This window comes from Anarhichas minor, unplaced genomic scaffold, assembly GCF_050575085.1.
Source record: "Anarhichas minor isolate MPS153535 unplaced genomic scaffold, ASM5057508v1 ptg000014l, whole genome shotgun sequence".
NCBI classification, from domain to species: Eukaryota; Metazoa; Chordata; class Actinopteri; order Perciformes; family Anarhichadidae; genus Anarhichas; species Anarhichas minor.
The window spans coordinates 9,943,404-9,960,889 of record NW_027466460.1 but is presented as its reverse complement, the minus strand read 5'-3'; the positions used below and the strand labels follow the sequence as shown (position 1 = coordinate 9,960,889).

Genomic DNA, 17,486 nt, shown 5'->3' with positions numbered 1-17,486 from the left:
TCACACTATTTAGATTGTAATGTAAACCCTTACTAACATAACCCTTAATCCTCTCCACAAATGAAAAAACTAATGGGATGTCTTAATCATTTCATGCAGGAGATGCAATAAAATATTACTCCTTTTCTATTTGTGGAACATGTTTGTCCACTCTCCTCCTGATAGGCCCCATTTAATCATGTTGTTCTGTTTCCTAATTAGCAGAAATGCAAAGTGTCTTTGTCACCTGTGGACAGCCAAGAGGGCTAATTTAGGCTTTTCACTAATTGCCACGGTAACGAGCCTCCTGCGCCTCCGCTGGGGGTGGGTGGAAGGCATGGCAGGAGGAGGAGGACTGGAGGATGGAAGGATGGAGGGATGAAGACACAGCTCTCCTCACACACGGCCGAGGTGTGAAAGAACGCGGCAGGCCAACAGAACGCAGCCTGGAGGAGTCCAACAGCAGGGAGTGGGGGACAGCCTGCGCTGTGAAAAAGCCCCAACACCCAGCTGAGAGGGAGGAGGATTCAGCTCTGGCCAGTTTTGGTCTCTCAACTTTGATGAGGAGATGACTACATTGGGTTTTTGATAATTGCTGGACATTTTTCTGACACTGACACCTGTTATTGTCCCCCACCTGATTTGATGCTGGTTCCCACACAATGTACTTTTTTTTTTATTACTGTTCTTTTAATAGACAAATTGTAGGTCTAACTCAGCGGGCATTTTTTAAATTAGCAGCTTGACATGTATGAAGCCTGTGTGTGAGAAGCGAGGGTAGGAGGAGGTGATGACAGATATAAACCAAATTAAAACATAGGATGTTTGATCATGATTGTGTTTTTGTCATTAGTCAATCAACAGTTGAAGCGCTTTGTTGTTTTTCCTTATGCAACTTTTTATAGTTTAGCAATCATGGTGAAATGGCAGCCTAATAGAAACTTTTCTGGGGAAAGAGTGGATGTAAAAAGCCAAAGGCTTGAAATGTCTTTCTCTTGAAGTATATAAATACTGTGGATGTACTATAATAATACTAATGTAGTTACACAATATTAGCATTAAATTACATAGCACCATATTTTTTATGTAACTTTGCAAAACCAGGCTGTAAAAATGTCATCCAGTCAACATTAGCCTACAAAAATTCAATTTCAACATCAAATGTTTTACATTGCTGCAATTGGGATTCTTATCTTTAATTAAGATACAGATTTGGTTACAGTGGTTTATTGTCTGCTTCGCTAAAGCAAGCTAAATGCACGTTTAACATGCCTCTGCGTTATGTATTCACAGCGTCTAAATTGACGTGTACGTTCACATTTGTATCATTCGCATTACTGCATAAATTATTATCGTCACTCACCATTACATTATTTTTTAAGTTAATTAAATAGATTCCGTTAATGTAATTCGACTCGATCAGTGTGGTCTCTCTCTCTGCTGATTTATACCCTCTGCTTTTTTTTTTTTTCAAATACATTTTCTTTTCAGCAATACACCCTGAAAGCTCGGGGGCACCTTGTCCGTCCGCTGCTCTCGGGGGCGAGCTCCTCGAATGTGTGCGTGTGCGCGCGCAAAGAGCGTGTTTGAGAGTGTGTGTGTGAGTGACTGTATGTGTGTGTGCGCGCGCGTGCGTGTGGCTGCTCTGCTGTTGCTGCCCTTTGATCCCTGCATTAGTGTTAGTTAGGGGCTCGGAGACACACTTGCACCGAGAGCAGCCATAGTCAAGACACGGCAACAACAACAGCGGCACCTCCTCCGCCTGTGTTCCCATTCCCCCCCAACAATACACTTTAAACCGAGCAAAGCCAGGTGCACGACCAAGTCCCTGCCATCACTGGCGCCTCCAGTCTCAATGGGAAAAACCTTTTTTCTTCTTATCCCTAAACAAGGACGAGAATGTGATTAAAAACGGGGGAAAATGCCAAGGAGGAAGCAGGAGCAACCCAAGCGCCTGCCTTCACGTAAGTCCTTCGCTCGATTTGTTCAAATTTTTTTGTAACGGCTCTCCGGGTATGTTTTGCGCAGTAGTTTAGGGTTAAAGAGGTGAAACAGACAAAAGACACGGCGTAGGTTATTTCTCCCTTTTTAGGTCCGAGCGAGGCAGCCATGTTGTTGGCGATGGGTAACGGTAGCTGGGCAGTGAGTGGATAAACGATACGTGGCTTTATTAAAGAGTACAATCGATAGAGGTCCGGTTCCGCTAAAGGTTGCGGTCAGTGGGCATGTGTGTCGGTTGTGTGTGGAGCAATAATGGCCGAGCGTTTTTCCCCGTAATGTGTTCGCCACTCTGCTATGTCGCTTTTCGGGTAAGAAAGGGGAGGATCTGGGAGTCTGGCCGCAATAAAATGAAGGGTCAGTCGGATCAGACAAGCCAGAGTCTGGCTCCCCGTACCCTAGTGTTCCTAGTTAGCAATAGCGCTATCTAGCAACGCTCGGTAAACTTCATTTCATCGGCGATAAACGTGCAACTTTCGCCTCATAGTTTTTGCTGCTTCCAAAAATCGCGGAACCGAATTTGTTCGCGCTTGTTTGTCGTCGACTTTTAAAAAGTGTGTAGAGATTTTATTTTCTTCTTCTTCCCCCCTAACCTCAAGCTCGATATATATATATATATATATATTTCCCCCCTCTACCCCTCCCAGTCTGCATGCAGGCTATGTCAGAGTCGTGGTCGGTCACCTGAAGTTCAGGGTTTTTCCCCCCTTCCCTTTTGCAGCCATTCATTGCAGACAGACTACGATCAATAACGCAGTTAGAAAAAGGGAAACGACAGTTTATGCTTCTCTACTACGTTGCTTTGAAGCAACGCCGTGCCGCAGCAGGAACCTATGAATCCCGTGTAGTCGATTTTTGGTTTGGGAGGTTGATTCACTTTTGTACATTTGACCCTCCGTATCTTTGGATGTTCGTATTGTGCTTTATCAGTCCAGATAATGAACCGCTGCCATGGCACACAGCGGCCACTAGAGGATCGCTCAGACGGTGTAGTGGGCAATGACAACGATCATTAAAGGGATTGTCCGAGAGTGACATTTCCCTGCTCAATACACGCGTAAGCAAACGGCTCAATTAGTCATATTGGTATGCAAATATAGTGAATAATTGGGTGATTCATCTTTAAATCTTGATGCATTTATCTTATGACACTATCTTCTTCATTTCTTAAATGTCAGACCATGCCAGCTGTTCATCACAGCCAGCCACCATGACACAAAAACAGGCACTAAGTTGTCTCTCTTACTCAGTTTATCTTTCATCGCTTTTGTTTCATTTCAAAGGGTTTCGAGTAATGAATGAGTCACCTGTCACAGTTTTAATATGTCTGGCACATTAAATCAAATGTACACTATGGAGTTGTTATCCCCGTAGCTTCACACCACAATATATACACAAATGCTGTTTGTTTTGTAGTAATATTCACTGATGTACTGCTCAGGTGTTTGACCTCGGATAAAACTTGGGAAATAGCATGGGTTGGCTTTGAGGTGTGTGTGTGTGTGTGTGTGTGTGTGTGTGTGTGTGTGTGTGTGTGTGTGTGTGTGTGTGTGTGTGTGTGTGTGTGTGTGACTGAGTGACAGGGAGATTTGGACAGTGATATGCGGCATAAGGAGAATGTAAGCTATGTGGTTGAACTATACAGAACAGGGTTATCTATCTATATATATATATATATATATATATCCTTTATCTATAAACAGCTTTTGTTTATTTCCTCCTAAAAAAAAAAATATATGATCCACTGTTGCAGCTTTTTTACTAGAAACAGCAGAAGACAGTCATCATTTAGAGAACTTGTCCACTGAATATGTTCTCCTCATCAGAAGTGTATTAAGAGTGCAGTACATGCAGTTTTCAGTACCTGCATTCTCCTTGTTGACATTCATACACTTATTTATGATTGGATGCAGAATACAATACAGAGTACAGTACGGCTCACTGATTCTTTGACAAGCTGTACATTCTTCTTCCAAATAAGAAAAAGTTTTTAGTTAGTTGGAGTGAGTTATTGTGTTGCAGGGCTTAACACTAACTTCTCAAAGAGGCATCAGCATTTGGTGGAAACTGAACAATTATGGTTGCAGTTATACATTTGCTTAATAATGACAATGTAACAAAATAGTTGTGTTTTTATCAGAAGTGTTAACATGTAACTGTCCACTCTCAATTCCCGGTTTACAAAATTCCGGTTGTGCAGCTTTTGTCATGTTTTACACAGATCCCAGACCAGCTTGTCCATCATCTCAACTTTCAGAGATGATTTCTGGTTTCATTTTGTTGTCTAGATTACATAATATCATGTTTTAGCACCTACTGTAGTTGCCCTCCTAAGCTAATGGCAACTGGTTGTCCATTTCAACAATGTACCCTGGAGTTAATTTTTTTTAAAGACATTGTAGCACGTTAGGAAAATTATGACAGGTTTTGTTTATTAAAGCTGTATTCACACAGCGTCCTCATCATACTTTCTGGATCAGTCAAACACGAAGCCCAATGTTTTCTGTCTTTTAGGCAAGAAGTCCAAAGATGGCCCGTGTCAACCTTTCTATTAATCTGCTTTGTAATTGGTCTGGAGCGAAAATAGCCTTCACCCACGTATCTGAAACCATGTCCTCCTGTGTAGGCACTGTGCTGGAGCACTGCTGCGCCCGTGTTCCTGGGTTGAAATGAAAGCCCTTTTTCTGAGTTAGGAGTCGTTTTCCTCCTCAGTCAACAAACTGTCACAGGAAAGTATGAATTTGTCAGAAGCTTTTTTGCGCTTTGTTTCGGATCTTCCCACTCTAGAATGGAAGTGTCACCTCATGCCATTTGCTGTCAGTCTGTGTGTTTTCATTATTCAGCCAACAACACCCTGGTGGTGTGCCAGCCAACGAGCACAATATCGAGCTCCAAATCTCTTCATCTGTGGTGAAAAAGGGCAAGCTAATACACTGGCTTTAATGCTGGAGGTGCTTTATCTTAGCACAGACCCAGATATATGGGTTGTGTTGCCCAGTGTGTGTGCGCACTGGCCTATTGTCTGTGGCACAGCTTGTGAGAGGAGACTATTCCTTAAGTGTGTGTGTGTGCATGGCACGCACATGCGAAAGTGAATGGTGTGTGTGTGCGGCTACATAAACCAGCTATGGAGGTCACGGTACAGTATGGCGCCTTCACTCTGACAAGTAAACATGACCTTTGGTGCCACAATGAAAACTGCCATTCTTTATGACCTTGCAGCGTGTTATTGTTTGTGTAATTTTTACTGCCTTATTACTCACTCTCTTTAAAGTTAGGGTTAGTAGAAATGCTTGTAAGGTTTACGGTTTTGTGTTTGGGACTTTTGTGATTTAAGCATTCAACATTAGACATTAAATAAGTCAGAATGGGCCTGAATATTCAGTGTTGTTTTGGTATATTATGTTGATATTATAGCCGATGTTCCCGTTAACCTCAACCAATCATTCTTCTTGTCCTCGGACGTCTTTTTAGAAGTACATTGGTGAGTATGTTAAGCATATAGACTGAGAGGGAGTCCATATCATAAGGATCACAACCTTAAGTGTATTGGGGGGGGGGGGGACATTTGTATTCTGCTTACTCTTATTTTTAGAGATTTCTAACATTTCCAGACAGATATGCGCTCCTCCTCACTGGGTGGCTCTGTACCTGACTGTAATGGCGGGTCACTGGCTCCCTTCCACTTGCTATGATTATAATGACCTTGGTGGGGCTGGGGCTTGAAAAACATTGGATTAAGGGGAGAGGAAAATTAGAGGAGGTTTCCATTTCGCTCTTGGCATAAAATTTGTGGGGAATTTCTGCCAAGAATCCTGTCTCTCCCCCCCCCCCCCCCATCCCCTCCCCTCCCCTTTAAGTTGATGGGGCTTGGGTGCTCTGGCGGTGTCGGGCGAGTGGAGCTCAAGCGAATAATGATACACAGGCTTTAACTTAGAAATGAATTAAAGGGCAGGGGAAAGGTGGTGGATACACACTAACATAGAGCAGAGAAACCCGCTCTCATTGAACATTCAGTGGCCAAACTCATGTCTTTTGTGTTTTTGCTTGATGGTGAATGAAAACCCTGATGTGAATAAACAGGTAGTTGGATGAGGTTCAACGGGCCTGGCTCAGCCTCAGGGTGTGGATCTTATACACAAACGTTAACCTCATTCGCTACTTTAGACAACTGGCCAGGCCGATTAGCGCTGGCTGGTTTATCATCATGATATCAGTGATACATTCATAGTTAATTAATAAATGTCACTTCAGAATCAAAAGCTCCGGGTGGGTCTGTATGTTACCCACGAATAACGCGTAAGAGACGTTTTCTCAGAATTGCCTCTTTCACGTTGCCGTTGAATAATTCATTTGAATTTGAGTGCCCATTTATTCTCACATAGCACCTTGTAGTGTCACTGGAGAACTAGGCTTATGCCTGATATTGAATATCGGGGAAGATCCTTGTATGGTGGTGAATATCACAACAACTTTTGTTAAGTGTTGGTTAAGTTGTCGAAAGTGTCCGGTACTTTGTTCATCATTACATTGAACGTAGCTGTTAAATGAGACTCTACCCGCTTTTATTTCACTCTAGCCAGATTTTCACCGCCCATTCAGGAATTCAAGGCCTCTTTCCTAGTCTTTACGATAGCACAGAGAATATAGCGCTGATGTCGAGCAAGCTTCGTGTCTCGTAATTGTCGTGTATCCACATTGTGTTTAAAGCCCCCCCTCTAGAGATGTCAAAGCCCAAAACAACTTCCTGGCCTCTAATAACTCTCAGCTCAAAAGTAATGGCATAATAATGTCAGTAAATTTGGATTTTTATGTCAGGACTATAAGTTTAAAGATTCACAACTGTGTCGTTTATATATATATATATATATATATATATATATATATATATATATATATATATATAAAATAATTGTTCCATTCATGACTTTAGCCTCAGTAAGTGCTGTGAACGTAATCAGTGCAGTCTGTGTCTACCTTGTTTTACCCAAGTTATTTGTGATATTGGGCTTTATAAATAAAATGGACTTGACTTATACCCTGAAATTGTTGCTCTTACAAATTTTCTTGATAAGAAAATGTTTGAGTTCACGAGAAGGATCAACAATTGTGTTTTCAATAGAAGAGCCCGTGAAGTGTTTACATGTGCATGTCAGAGGCTGAAGTCTAAAGCGACTCACCCCAAGTTCTAGGTTGCTCACATATTTAATGGCAACGCAACAAATAAGTGACAAAGCATCTTTATTGAGAGAAAAATAATCTTCTGCTTCAAGCTTTTACATTTTTTACAATTTATTTGATTGTTAAATATCATTATGTGCCCAAAATGATGTTTATATGTGTACAGCGGGAGTTTGACAGACAGGTTTTGTTTATATATTTAATCAGAATAGTTTTTGAATACCAACTGAAATGGGTTTGTAGCACCGGTTATCAAAAGCTGTCAAACTAAAGTTGCTACTGAACGCTTGGTCACATTCTGGGTGTCGTTTACTTCTTTTATTAACTTTTGCCAGATTCCTGGCATTCTTCTATTCATGTTGTGCTGTTTTTGTTGTGTAGGCATACAGCTGTAAACACTAAACAGTGATGCAGCTAAGTTATTTGAAATAATAATAAAAAAGGTACTAAAAACTTCCACACTGCATTTACCAGTGATGGTAGAGAAAACATTAGAATACTTGCTCTTTCTAGTTTTATTAGTTGTCTGCTTGCATCTTTAAAAAGTATATTCTGATACTCTACTCCCCAGTTTAGTTCAAATTGTAACATAAAAAACTAAAATGGTCAACTTTCAAAATCTTGAATCTCAGATGAAATTGTGATTTATCTTGGTCAGCATATGGCTGCAAGTTATTTACTTTGATAACGATGGCTTGAGTTAAAATTCACTGTGGAAATGTATTTCTTTCTTCAGATGCGTTTGTTGTTTCAAAGTGCATTTTCTGAGCAGAAAATCCTCTGCAGCACCGAGCCAGGTAACCGTGTTGGTCCTAATACCTCCAGTACAGTACCTGCTTGTCTGCCTGCTCTCAATCAGATCCCCCCTCTGTGTGGAATGGAAGTGCCTCAGCCTTGGTAACGATTTTTCCCCGTGTTGACAAGTCACAACATGGAGATCTACAGCTCGGAGAGCAGCCCTTTGGCTACGCAGAGCCCTGCTTGCACTGAGTAATAGCAATCTCACAGGAGTAGCAGGCTTTCAGCTGGCAGCAGTTCATACGGAACAGCTCGCCGGTGCAGCTGGGAAAGACAGAGCAGAGTGGAGAGGGAGAGAGGAGCTGGTGGTGGTGGTGGTAGCAGTGGAGATGGAGGGAGGGAGGAAGTGGAGAGGAAGAGCTGTTAAGAGCTTTGGGCGGTTTCTCTGTTGTTGTACCACACAAGTGCATCCAGGCCCTGCAGGACAAGCCTTTAACAGGCATGAGGGATGGAGAGCATGAGAGAGGAGAGGAGAGGAGGAGGCGGTGGTGGTGGAGGAGGAGGAGGAGGAGGAGGAGGAGGTAGTGGTCTGGGGAGCTGAAGCCGGCCAGTCGTGCCAGACGCCCGCTCTAAACAGGGATGTGATTTATTGTTGGACTCTGTCTCACGTTTCACTCCTAGAAAGACACAAAAATGTACATTGTGCAGAGATAAAGTACTTCCTAAATTGTGATGGAAAGACCGTCGCCTGTGGGCTGTGAGGAGTTTTTTTTTTTGTGAGCACTTTAACTAGTGTGTGAAATTCCACGTTTGTAGCATACGGTGGCATCTAATTTCAGTATTTCTCTGGCTATGGATTCTGCTATGATTATTGCTTTTTGACTGATCCTACAAACCTACTGCTTGTATAGAATATTTTACGTTAACTGTCCATAAAGAAATGTAGTAATCCAGTGTAGTTCATCAGTAGTATGTATATTTTGCTTGGGGGCAAAATTAAAATGGCTTTTGGCCAACTTGTTGATCTTTGTCGCCTTCGCTGAATGCTCTGCACAGCGCAGTGCTATGAGATGACCTCACTTCCTGTGTGGGTAGACTAGGGCAGGAGGCCTTTTACACACACACATGCACACAGTCTCTCTCTCTCTCTCTCTCTCTCTCTCTCTCTCTCTCTCTCAAGCACCGCCTGGCTCCAGTTAGCCTGTAGTGCACTAGCCGGGCTAACACCTCTCTCCTCTTGGTGTGGAAGTGTTTCCACATTGCACATTTAGGCCGTCAAGAGCAAAGCACAGGCTAATGTCTTCAACTAGCCGCGCTAACGGCTGTGTGTCTGCAGCTTTTTGGAGAAGTAGGATCAGTTTTATAGGGAGATTAAAAGTACAGCGGGGTGGGGGGGAGGGGGGTCTGTTACAGACACAGGATAGTAGGACCATAAGGCAGTGACAGCTCTCTAGGGAAACAATATATCACCTCTAATAGGAGAGTGGAAGTGTTTGGCTCCGGGACAAAAATCCGGAGAAGTTAAAATCATTGACGTGATGTCATCTCGGAGAAAGCCATTGTCAGTGCCGTGTGAGGTTATTTATGATGCTGGAAATGCAGGTGAGCGTCTTGACTAATTCAGTGTCGTAGAGGAGGCTTCCCCATTTCCCCAGGAACAATGTGACTCAGGTCTCATCCTTTATTGTCATTGTTTACCAAGGGCATTTGGTCACTTGGTTTTGTCCTTGTGATGCTAATGAGATTAGCTAATCACTGGATATTTCACTCTTGAGTGAGGAGCCTTGTAGTTTATGGTGCCTGTAAGCACCACAACCATACGTAGGAGCGAAATGAAGCCGGACAAATTAGCAGACCGCGATCATGAACGAACGGTTGTAGGTAGCGAGCTATTCTAAAAATCGGCTGAATCCGATGCCAGTGTGTTCCCACTACCCACGAGTATTTTGAATGGGGGCCATGTTGGTTCAGATTGCCATGTCATTAATCCCTCGTACTCTACAGGGGAGTGGTCAGCGGCAGATGTATTTGCACTACCTCCAGAAGGTTTTCTAGATTAGAACAAATCCTCCCAGAAAAAAAAACGTTTAAAAACCTCATTTGGCACGCACAGCCAGACTTTGTGCTCATAGCTCGCCAAAGACAGCCATCCCTCCCTCAACATCTCATTCTCTCTGACTCCCCTGATTTATTTATTTATTTCCCCCCCCCCCCCCCCCCCCCTCCCCACACCTTGTGGTTCTCAGAGCTTAGCCCCATGTCGATTTGGACAGGGCAGTGTAATTGTTTGGAAACTCGGGTTCTGGCATTTGCATGTAGCAAAGCAGCCACTTTTCCAGTTTTCAGTGGTTTGACCTTGTTGTACCTGCCAGCCAGAGATGAGATCATCAGAAGAGTAGACGAGGAGCTGACATCTCTCCTCCACCTACCCGTGGCTTTAAGTGATGGTTGTCATAGCAATCATTATGCCACAGAACAGACTCGGTGGGTGAAGGATGGCTTTGAATGCGACAGCCTCGGGTCACAACCTGGTTATGACGGAACAGACCAATGAGGGCTGGCTGCAGCAGTACGCGGGCTGAACGAGCTAAACAGCCGCATACATCGCGTGTCAAGTTCATATAGATATCAGTTGTGTGTGTGTGTGTGTGGGTGTGGGTGGGGGGGGGGGGGTTAAAATTACTGAGAAAATGTCTTTTTATACCTTGAAGAAAGCGAGGCAGGTATTGGTGTAACGGAGAGCAGCATGGGGCGAACAATGCCTTTCGTTCCCATCAGCTGCCCTGGCCAGCATTTAACATGGAGATTGGAAACGGAATAAGCCCCCCCCCCCCCCCCCCCCCATTCTCCCTGGACCTGCATGTAAATGAGGTTAGCGGTTAGCATTTCCTGCTGTGCCACAGCAATTCCTCTCCCTCTCTCTTGCTCCCTCTTTTTCCTTTCCTTTTTTTATTTTTATAAATAATGGCCTGAAAGTGCTCCCCCTTTCCTGGGGTAGGGACCGGGACCAATCCTGATTAGTGTCCCTGTCCTAAGTGACAGGCTAAAATCCAAGCAGGCACTGCCTCGGGCGCCTCTGCCAAGCAGCCGTCAAAGCAATACCACCATAAAAAAAGGCATCTTTCCCCCCTCCCCCCTTCAATTCTCCAGATTCCCTCCCTCTTTCGTCTTCCTCGCTCCTCTGCTCATTCTCCCTCGCCACCCATTCCAAGTGTCTCTAATAGACCCTGCCTCCATCGCTCGAACACACTGTCCCCTTACATACATGCATGCACATATAGAATTACCTCTCACTCTACCCCCACCTCCCACCGGACCTCGCTTTGTATCCCTGGGTGGACTGGCTGCTATAGAGCCGAGTGTCCCTTTTGCCAGTAGGGTGATTTACAAACAATACATGGACGCTGTACACACTCCCACCTTCCACCCTCCCACTCTCTCTCTCACTTCTCTTCCACAGACACACAATCACCTCTGTGAGTAGCTTCAGTATGCCAGAAAACAACGCAGCAGGGTGATGGCCTGTTCTTTTTTGCACTTGTTCCAAAGAATGTACCCTGCCTACTGCAGAATGCCAGCGCGACATCCACGTCGTGGTTGAATGAGGTTACTTTGTCAACCGGAAGACAAATTGATGGGATCTGACTAGTATGTCAAGTGGCTCATAATTAGTAGTTTTCAAAAGCGCATGAAATGGTAATCTGAGCTGTGTTCAAGACAATTTTGCCTGATGGAAAGCAAATACGCAAGGGAGTTACACTAGTCGAACAGTTGCAGGCATATGCTAATTACTCAGTGTTTGAGGACATTGTGGAGGAAATATGACTGTTTTGGATTCTTCTGGATTTGTTACTGTGCCAGTCTGTAGGAAACACTATACGCCACAGAAGCACAACATTAAGCCGGTTAGCTCGATCAAAATGTAATGGTACCAAATACCTTTTTAGGTAAGCAATCCAGCATTAGGCATTTTGTGTTGTTGTGAGCACTCATGTGTCAGAGTCTTTTTATATTTCACACAAGGAGAAACACTCAAGTTTTTGTCTACGATATGTGGTGTTTTAAAATGTGCTACATGTGTTGCCTGTATTCAGTTTCACAAAGAAGGACGCCACCCACATATGCCTGTTCCTATGAGAGGGAACGGCTTGAGTCTTGATGAATTTTAACAGCTCTTTCTCACAGAATCAAGATTGGCTTGGAGTGTCTAGTGTTCAGACACTATACTGGCATTTATCAAGCAACTTATGAATGCATTTTTCAAACAATTTCTTCTATATAGGATACTGGGAACTTTGAGAATTATTATAATTCATGTGCATTAGTGGTGTAACGGACACACTGTCGATCCGTACAGATCCTCCCTCACGGTTCGACACGCGTGTGAACCGCGGATTAATCACACAGTTTACCGTTAACCATCACAGTGTGCAATAACGTTTTACTGACGATCGCTATCCGGAAATCGTCATTTATGCTTTTCTAGTCGCCGATCTCTGATAATGTTACATTGTAAACAACACTAACGGCTAACAAACACAGGTTCCGTTCAGCTACATTATGATGCGTTCAGGCTCTGTTCAATGAAAATGAACATTGAGCGAAGGTAAATTATAACGTTATTATCATGATGTGTTCACATGTGATCTCGTAAAATGTAGCGTTGCTGAGAAACTTGAATACACAGTTGTTTGAAGGAGATGTTTGTCACAGCAACATAGATATTAGAGCTATAATAATACATCATTAAAACTACTAATGACTTGAAACAAATGTGTTTTTATGCCTGAAAATATAATCTTTTACTCCCATATCATTTAAATTGTGTGTTTTTATGAAGGAAAAAACCCACTATTAATATAACAAACTAAAAGGATAACATGGTTTACACTTCAAAAGCGGTTGAAATTATTTTTGGGAAAGTCTGGGGGCTGGTAGAGCAGCTGCTATAATCAAACAAAACAACAAAGGGATCTGTATCTGCCAATGTGGATCATCAATGATCTGCAATATCGGACGCAAAAGACAAGATCAGGGATCTCTAGAAGTTATATTTGCCCCCTTTTTCTTTTCTGTGCTGACCTGATCTGCGATCCGAACCGTGAGTTTTAGGATCCGCTGCACCACTAATGTGCATATTTATAAATGAAGAACAATCCTCATACGTGCAGCAGTATTGCATGAGTTTCTAAATCTATGCCGTAAATCAATCGGCCTAAAAAAAGAAAACAAACATATCTTCTCAACAGCATCCTGCTGAATGGCCGACTGCTTTTTGAAAAATGAAAGGATTGTGTTTTGGCTGGTTATAGACAGACTTGGCATCTGGCTGGTAGCCACAATAAATGTGTTATATTGTGATTCATGATATCCAATTTTGGATAGACTACGTTTGTACTATATTGAAATTAAAGCACCATTTGTATTGTGTTTTTAGCCGACAAGCAATGGAACATTAGAGCAATTAAAACATAAAGGCCTAAAAACACTCCACTAATATGTTAGTAAAGTAGTGAAATAGACAAAATAGAGAAATGCAAACATGTAAGTATTTGGAAGAAATGTAACACTTTACAAACCCATGTTAACAAATTCCTGGTCAGCAGTTTTAAATGCTTGGATTGGATTTATGCAGCGGAATAATACCGCTCACAGACACCATGCTGTTAAACACACTCGTCTGTTTTGGGATTTCTTTCTTTGATGCCCTTCTCCTTTTTGCTGTTATTTTGTAAAATGATACCAGGAAATGTCCACTCACTTAGCAACAAACCAATAAATGATGCCCAAAGAGTGGGAGACTAACCATGTGACATATACAACTTTACCTACACTTTTAAAATGATGATTAAAATGGCAGTGCTAACCGCTTTGTAGTCCGGAGTATGGGGATCTACAGATGGTCATTGTAGCTCTTTTTGTTAGTCACATTATCTGTTTCTAGAGAACTGAACGTTGCTTTCAAAGACAAGAGGACAACATGTCGGACATTAGAGATCTTCTTTTCTACTGGCTACTTGAAAAGCAGAATTAATAAAAAAAAAAAAGCATGACTCGTCATTACCAAAAACACTGCAAGCTGTGAATAAGTCGTTCATAATAAAGCCAAACCTTTGGCAGAGCGTTTGACAGTAAAAAACATCCAGCAAGATGCTGACCCAGGGCCAGTTGATTGTCCTGGGAATAACGGTATGCTGGTTTGAGTATTTCTCACCTTGTGATTAGCCAGTTAATCTGAGCCTCTGTGCTGTGGCACCGGTCCACTCTCTTTTTATGTTGTGTTTTATGTACCCAGTCAGAATCAATGCCACCTCACAGTAAGTCAGGGCTCCAATAACTTCAAGAACCATTTAGAGTGACTCATGCCATACACGCATCCATGTGCTTGGTGATATTTATCACACATTTTTATACATTTGTCAGTATTATTAATGGGATTAATCTGTCATATTTTAAACGGAGGTTTAACTCACCGCAAATGCACACACTATCCATGACTGGCACGAGCAGAAAATACTGTATTCACACAGTAGATGTTGTGGCTGCTATTGTAAACCAGTGAGCAGGACTGTTTATGGTAATATTGGGGTTTTTTTGGGCAAGATTTTGCAATTAATGATTTTGATTTGTCAGTTTTTTTAATAAACCAAAACTGGCATTCCTGTCCAGATGTTTTATGCATTGAATAATTTGTTAATTGACCGAAAGCTGCCATTGACAGTCTTGATAACAGTTTATCATTACTAAGGGGATGTCTATGATATCGCCATACGCAGAAGTCGCCGAAGTCACTACTTGTGATTGGCAGTCAGCATTTGCATCTTACATTTACAACCTAAATCAACGGCAAACTGTACAACTGTACAACTAAGCACACGGTATTCGAAATAAAACATGCAATAAAATCAAAATATCTGTCCACAGACGACCAGCTGACAAATCCTACCAGGTGTCTTTTTAGGCCAATATTTACACACCACTGCCTGTCCAGTACATTGGACAGTTCATCGTTGATTCTTACGGGCTCTAGTTTTTTTCCAGATATCTTAGTTTTCCTTAGATGTCGCAGTGATTACTTTTGCCACATCGGAAATTATTGACAATTAAAAGATTTACTTTCCAGGTTAAATCATTTCAGGGTAGAAAAATAAAGTCACTTTTCAGATTCGGTTGTTATTTCCTCTAATCACAATCTTTGTAATATGTCAGTTATGCTGCAAAGATGCAATAGACACACCACTTCTCTCCCTCCAGCAATTTAAGTCCATAGCTTTGATGACACATCTGAGCTTATGAGCAAGTCTTTTTTTTTTTTTTTTTTTTTTTAACATGAGATGCTAAAAATGGAAGGGAAAAATAAACCAGGGGGTAAAGTGCACTTCATGTGCAATGAGGAATTTCAGAGGTCTGTGGCTCTCAGTCGTCTCATTCTCTTCCAAGAACACTTCTCCTTCCTGTTTCACCTCTGGCATGCCGCCCAAAGTACCCACAAACCACGGAGGCCAAGGCCGAAAATACACAGATGGTAATTTGCACTACATTTCAATACGACTCAACCGCCATTATATATAGCCCTGCTGCCTGAACTCTGATCCTCAGTAAGAGTATCGCCTCACCTCAGATTCCAGCTAAAAGATGAGCTCTTTACGCCTTTGTCACCGGGTACAAGTTGTACGGGATGATGTCGATAGTTGCAGTTGAAGTGAAAGAGTTGATTCTGCGTTTTAATAATGTTTTTAATGTCATAACATGAACCTCGATCAATACACGGGAGGATATTTTCCCCCGCTAGATCAAGGCAGTGTCAACATAATGAATTGCTAGAGGGGTGTTTAATGGTGTAGCTTACTCCTGCATGGAAGAAACGTTGTTCGTTTTTCAATGCGCTGAAAGTAAAGGCTTTGGCAGCTAATGTTGCACGGTATACCGATACCAGAAAGGGATCGCAATATCCTGCCGTTAAAAAAACCGGTAACATATCTCATTGTGTTCGTACCGGTACTTTAAGAATGCCATTGTTTCAGTAAGAGTCGTAGTTGCATCAATCTGTGACAGTGGGGCAGTGTGTTTACACAGCGCTCTACCAGAGGACCCAGGGGGAACGGTCAAAAAATAAACTGCGTTTTTTGGGATTTAGCTACATTACATTACATTACATTACAGTCATTTAGCAGACGCTTTTATCCAAAGCGACTTACAATAAGTGTATTCAACAGCTAGCGCTGACCAGAAGGATGGAGTCAACAAATACGTTTGAAAAGAAGATTAAAGCAGGTCATGAACTGCTCACCGGCTGCACAGTCCCACTCTGAGCTGGTGTCTGTACCAGCAACAAATAACAACGCAGCTCCAACCAAATCTACCGGTTTAAAAATTTGATTATTTTCTGAATCTGTCCAAGCATCTCCTGTAATTCGAAAAAACACTTAATCCACCAAAGAGCATGTGTTGAAAACAATTTTTCACAGTGTTTGTCAGTAATGGGAAATGGACGGAAAAGGTCAAATCAGTCCGGCGACGAAAGTGACACAAACACAACTTTGACGTCAACAAACAAAGAAAGTTACTCCGGTGTCTTCCTGGATTTAGCTACTTTTCCCCTCATCGACGTCTCACAGAACCTCATTTGAATTTATACTCATTGAGTTTGTTTTTGTTTTGGAAGCCTCCTGCCATCCCCCTCAAGTTGCAGTACCACTCTCCACCTGAATCATGAGTGATTATCAAACCCACTGATTAGCAGTGATGATCAGATGCTATCACATCATCAGTTACCTGCTCCATTGCATGACATTTTGCTTTAGTGATCACAGGTCTTGCCCGTACCCTTGGTGGTTGTCGTGTTTCACCAATTTCCTAATAGAAATAACATGATGGATAAACTTTGGAGCAATTATCATGTTGCTCCTGCAAAAGACAGCATTTAACAGATTGATTGTGTATAATTTCATTAAGGGGGGGGGGGGGGGGGGGATATACGTCTGATAGCTCCCACAGAGCATGTGTGCTTTATTTCTTCTTAATATTTGCGTTCCTGGTTATGGAGAAAGAGATGAAGGGAGGGATATACAGGAAGAAAGAAAGACATGTGGGTGTGAACGAGATCAAGTGAGTGAGAGATTATGGGAAAATGGAAGGGAAGCGATCCTGATCCAGTGTGTCCCAATTAATGGAATTACCTTCCTCCTCGGGAGGACGGTTAGTCATTTGCAGAGACGTGAGCCCGCCAGTCTCTCCCACCATATTGTCCAGCAGGCGCTAATAAGGCGGCCCTGACCGCCGGGCGTGCTCATTAGCATAGCCCGCGGCCGTGGCAACCCCCGCCAGGGCCCAGCCGGACACTTAATTACCGCCGTGGCTCCTTCCTCACTACATCCATACTCGCTGCCCTCCTTCCTCTGTACTCACCCCCTGCTCTACCTCCTTAACCCACTCCCAAAGACATACACATGCACCCCACCCCCACACCCATTCATAGCAGGCTAGATGTAAGACTAATCATTTTGTCGATGTGGATGTGTTGGCTTTAGTCTTGGTATGTTGTGGCCGTCTTTTATGTTATTTCACTTTTTATGGCTTTGCGGTGAGCA

At 42.7% G+C, this 17,486-nt stretch overlaps 1 protein-coding gene across 4 annotated transcripts in view; it reads left to right on the top strand.

The window, feature by feature from the left end:
• The first annotated feature begins 1,203 nt into the window (after nt 1-1,203).
• znf827 (zinc finger protein 827) overlaps nt 1,204-17,486 on the top strand; it is a 63,124-nt gene continuing 46,841 nt past the window's right edge. For 2 of the 4 annotated variants that reach the window (XR_012954054.1, XM_076091399.1), the window contains exon 1: nt 1,205-1,943. Coding sequence is in view for 3 of the 4 variants with exons in the window: in XM_076091399.1 (XP_075947514.1) it covers nt 1,901-1,943 (43 nt within the window). In the remaining variant the exon portion in view is untranslated. Of the gene's footprint in view, nt 1,944-17,486 lie in introns of all 4 variants that reach the window. The other 2 variants (XM_076091400.1, XM_076091401.1) reach the window with 2 other exon arrangements.